The sequence below is a fragment of the Rutidosis leptorrhynchoides genome, chromosome 3, assembly GCF_046630445.1.
Source record: "Rutidosis leptorrhynchoides isolate AG116_Rl617_1_P2 chromosome 3, CSIRO_AGI_Rlap_v1, whole genome shotgun sequence".
In the NCBI taxonomy this organism is placed as follows: domain Eukaryota; kingdom Viridiplantae; phylum Streptophyta; class Magnoliopsida; order Asterales; family Asteraceae; genus Rutidosis; species Rutidosis leptorrhynchoides.
Genome location: NC_092335.1, coordinates 262,338,490 through 262,343,386, shown reverse-complemented (window position 1 = coordinate 262,343,386; position 4,897 = coordinate 262,338,490). Strand labels below are relative to the sequence as shown.

Sequence of the window (4,897 nt, the reverse complement as noted above, 5' to 3'; positions counted from 1 at the left end):
CAAATGAAAGTTGCTTAGTCTTGGCCTAAACAAATAAGTTGTATCAATTAACGGTTACGACACAAGGTCGAGCAAAATGTGTTCAATTAGTCCTATGGATCATTACGACTCGATTAATAGAGCATGTGAATCAAGTTGTCAAGTTTCATGCGAGAATCAAGTATAAAAGAGGATTAGAACGATTGCATAAGTTTTTTGTTAAGTTTGACTAAAAGTATAACTTGGTCAAATTCAAAGTCAACGGGGTCGGGCCGGGTATCCAACAATTTTCTTCAATTAGTAATCATATATAAACATGTTGGCCAAGTTTCATGTTAATCGGGGGTGTGCAGCATAGTTAGAATTAAACGGTAAACGACCAAGCAAAACAGAATTCTGCAGTTCATTTGGACGGCATCCAAATGATCTAGACGGCGTCCAGCAGGGAAGGATTGGAAGGCGTCCAAGTTTTTGGATGGCGTCCAAACACCTGACTTGCTGCATTTGCTGAAATATCACAAGTCTCGAACCAAAACACTTTTAAACACAAATGATGAACCGCAAACACTTAAAACACTTATCTTATATCGTTGGAAAGGTATTTTGACAAGGAATACAACTAAACTCATATCATCTATCAAATTCATCATTTACAACAACAAAAACCTCATCGAAAGATCGTTAAAAGTCAATTATCAAAGTTTCAAGTTCGTAAAACGCATTCCATGATTCGGGAACTTACTAAACACATATAATATGCCGTTTCATAGGTAATTACGCATACAATATAACTAAACACTTACCAACAACATTTAAAAGCATTTGACGCATCGAAAGTTCCTTTTAAAATCTATCAAACTCTAACCAAGAATCATGAAATGAATAATCATGTTAATGAGGTCTTACCAAGCCAACCAACATATCAAATTGAAGCTAATGATGCTAGTAACACATTTAACACAAAAGGTTTAACATCTAACAACATTTAATCAATCAAAATCAAAGATTAAACTAACCCATTTCAAGTGTTCATGCTAGTTACACCAAATAACAAGATCGAGCATACAAATTACATACACGACGTCACAATGAGCCATAGACACTAATTAACACCATTTAAAGTCTAAAGGTCTAATTTATGAAAATTATAGATTTTGAAAAGCTTACCCCAAGCTATGAAATTGGTATCAAATTGAAGAGGATGATGCAAGGATTACAAATATGTAGTCGGATTTGTTGTGAGCTTCCTAGATGTGAAATGGATGATGAATCTTTGTTTGGAGAAATGAGAGAAAAAGTGGAAGTAAGAAAGAAGAGATAAGAGTGAAATGAGAGGTGGGAAGTGAGTGGTGGTTGACTAGTCAACCACTAGTTACATTTTTGGTCAATTGGCAAAGTTAGTCCCTCGAGTTTAAAAGCGGGTGCGTGAATTAACCGAACGAATTATTTTAAAAACGCTAGAGTAAACGAAAGGTGTTATAATTAATTATCGAAGTTATTGAAATGCTAGTTAATGGAAGGTACGAATCTAGATAACGAAAGATATTATATAAAAAAAGACGGTGTTAAAATAAATTTAACGGAAAAAGGCTGGATGTTACAACCCCACTGACACGTTTGACTTAACTCGGGGTTTAGGAACAAATACGCGTACGTACTTGCTACTAAACCACGCTCTGATACCAAGTTGTAACACCATGATTTTTTTTAATAACACAGCGGAAGTATTTACAAACCATAGTTAACAAATCAACTTAGTTAACATTCCTAAAGCAACGGTGTTACATAAAACAGTACAAAGAGAAAACATCATAATTTAGCTCGTAGTCAAACATGCCTTCAAACCCGTCCGCAACACCCGTCCTAACCAGCAGTACCTAAACCTGCAAGGGTGGAAATGTGTAGGAATTAGCACAACTGATAAGTGAATGGATACTATCTAATAGACCAAGCATAAGCAACTGAACATGCAAGGGTCACAGATATGCTAACGTCCTCAACTAGCATACAACAACAACTGACAATATGAGGAACGGCGGCTTGTACAAGCACACGACTTAGCTGATCAGGCTACAGTCTACCGATAGTCCACTTTACTGAATCCACTGCATAACCGTCCAGACGCAACACATGCGTACTTCTATGCTATACCGAATAATCAGTAACATCAAGATCCGACCAGGCTACCACGGTCGACCTCACACCAATCCTACCTTGCCTCCTCGGTAGGTTCCCAACCTTGCCGCCTCGGTTGGTGTCCAACTAACAGTGCGCACATAAGATCATAGATAATCAGTCATGCAAACGTCCTAACTAGCATCGCAATATCTAACCACACATGGTATTCATACAGGGCATAAACACAAAAGTAAAGAGTCCGAACAAGTAGCGTGTCAGCTACTTAATACTCTATCCGAAGATAGACCCACTCACCGAATACCATCAACTAGCTCAGATAATCTATCACTGAGCAGCTTCCTTATCCTTATCACCTGAACATAAGGTAAATCAAGTTAGTTTCTGTCCGTTAGCACAAAACAGCACAGTACAATAAATCAGTAACAAAAGTGTCACTAAAAGTCCACCTAATACTTATGCTTTTTCAGAATTTACATTCTGCTTATCATAAGTTACACGGACAGCATAACGGCTAGACATCAACACTTAGTAAAATATTTTACCCACAAAAACACACGGCCGACTGAGTCACACAGCCGGTCGACTGTGTCGACACACTCGGTCGAGTGTCATCTCACACGGGCGACTGACTAAATCAACTCATCTGGCCAGAACTAATACACACTCGGTCGAGTGTGTCACTCAACCAGTCAATCGTCTGATTCACTCGGTCAATTGTCAAAGACAGTCAGCCGAGTGTGTTCTTCAGCAGCTGATGCTGCAAAACCTACGGGTTTCACCCCCAATTCACCAATTCTCAATCTTGGACTCGTTTTTTGACCCTGAAAATGGTTACATCTTTTGCAGAAAACCTTTTGGGACTTAAACCCACAAATCTTACACTCAAACAATATCAAAATCAACCAATTTGTCACCAAAAACCAACTTTGACAAAACCTAACTTTAAAACCCATTTTGACACAGATTTGATCATGAAATCGAACAAGCTTTACCTTGTTAGAATCACAACAACACAAGAAACGATTTGAAACTAAAATCAAGCTTCAATTTGAGATCAAATGATTTAGGGTTTGAGATGGTGAAGAAGAAGATAGTACGGGTGTTTGGTGAAGATTCTAGAGAGATGGAGAAATTAGAAAAAGAAGGCAGCATAAAAAACTAATTGGGGTTAAAATCCCATACCCCATTACACACGGGTATTTACCAGTTATCTGATAACTTTCGTACTTAATTTGACTGCGCTAGTGGAGTCCAAATTAAATAAACGAACCTGTTCTGTGACCCTTGTCACAAACTGGTCTTAACCAAATAATAAAATAACACTAAACATTAAATTAAAATAAAAGCATAATTAACCACACATTATGCCTAAGGGCAAAATAGTCATCTTACATCTAACCCCTGTCTGAGGATGTTACAAATCCACCCCCTTAAGAAGATTCTGTCCTAGAATCTGGTCATGGTCAAATAGATGTGGATAACGAGCCTTCATCAGCTCTTCGGTCTCCCACGTAAGGTTCGATCCTAAACTATGCTTCTACTCAAAAAGCACCATATGGATCTCTTTCTTTCTCAACTTTGTCACCTTTTTATCAACAATTCTCACCGGTTCTTCAACTAACTTTTGATTCAGGTCTACCTTCAAATCACTTAATGGAACCAGTTGCGTCTCATCATCAACTTTACACTTCCTAAGATAACACACATTGAATGTGTTATGAATCCCTGTCAACTCTGTCGGAAGCTCTAACATAACAGTATGGTCGTTAACCTTTTGAATAATCTTGAACGGCCCAATGTACCTCAGAGCTAGCTTACCTTGCTTACCAAACCTGACAACTCCCTTCCATGGTGAAACTTCCAAGTAAAAACGATCACCCACCTCAAAATTTACTGGACGTCTATGTGTATCGGCATACATTTTTTGTCTGCCACGTGCCGCTTTTAACTTTTCACGCGCTATCGCTACCTTGTCTGCTGTTATTTAAACTAATTCTGGACCTACAAATTGTTTCTCACCTGCTTCTAACCAACAATTCAAAGTTGTACATTTGCGACCATACAACATTTCATAAGGTGGCATACCAATACTCGAATGGTAAGTATTGTTGTAAGCGAACTCGATCAAAGGTAGATGTATATCCCACGGACCACCGTACTCTAACACACAGGATCGAAGTATATCCTCTAGTGTCTGTATTATACGCTCACTCTGACCGTCGGTCTGTGGATGATACTCTGTACTCAGATTTACCCTCGTTCTCAAACTTTTCTGTAAACTTTTCCAGAAGTTAGAGACAAATCTAGAATCCCTATTAGATACGATAGACAACGGAACCCCATGTCGACTAACTATATCTTTCAAGTACAATTCTTCCAAAGTACCCAACGAGCTGTCTCTTTTGTTGCTAAGAAGTGTGCACTCTTTGTCAGTTGATCAACAATTACCCATATCATATCATTACCTTTCTGAGATCTAGGTAATTTGGTTACAAAATCCATCATAATATGATCTCATTTCCACTGTGGAATTTTCAACTGCTGTAATGGACCATAGGGTTTCTGGTGTTCAGCTTTAACTTGAGAACGAATATGACATCTTTCTACCAACTGAGCAATATCTTTCTTCATTGTTGGCCACCAATACATCGGTTTCAAGTCGTTATACATCTTGGTACTACCCGAATGGACGGTCAACCTCGATTTGTCAGCTTCATTTAAGATCAATTTTCTTAAATCTCCAAGCATAGGTTTCACAACCCGTCCTAATCCATCTGGA

General features: G+C 38.3%; 1 protein-coding gene across 1 annotated transcript; it reads right to left on the bottom strand.

Moving 5' to 3' along the window:
• Positions 1 to 3,655: 3,655 nt before the first annotated feature.
• LOC139900972 (uncharacterized) lies at positions 3,656 to 4,039 on the bottom strand. Its single transcript, XM_071883715.1, has one exon. The coding sequence runs from the start codon at positions 4,037 to 4,039 to the stop codon at positions 3,656 to 3,658; it is 384 nt and encodes a 127-aa protein (XP_071739816.1).
• Positions 4,040 to 4,897: the final 858 nt, after the last annotated feature.

What these genes read in the sequence shown, in the direction of transcription:
- LOC139900972 (XM_071883715.1), bottom strand. Translation starts at nt 4,039, where the DNA reads ATGTATGCCGATACACATAGACGTCCAGTAAATTTTGAGGTGGGTGAT.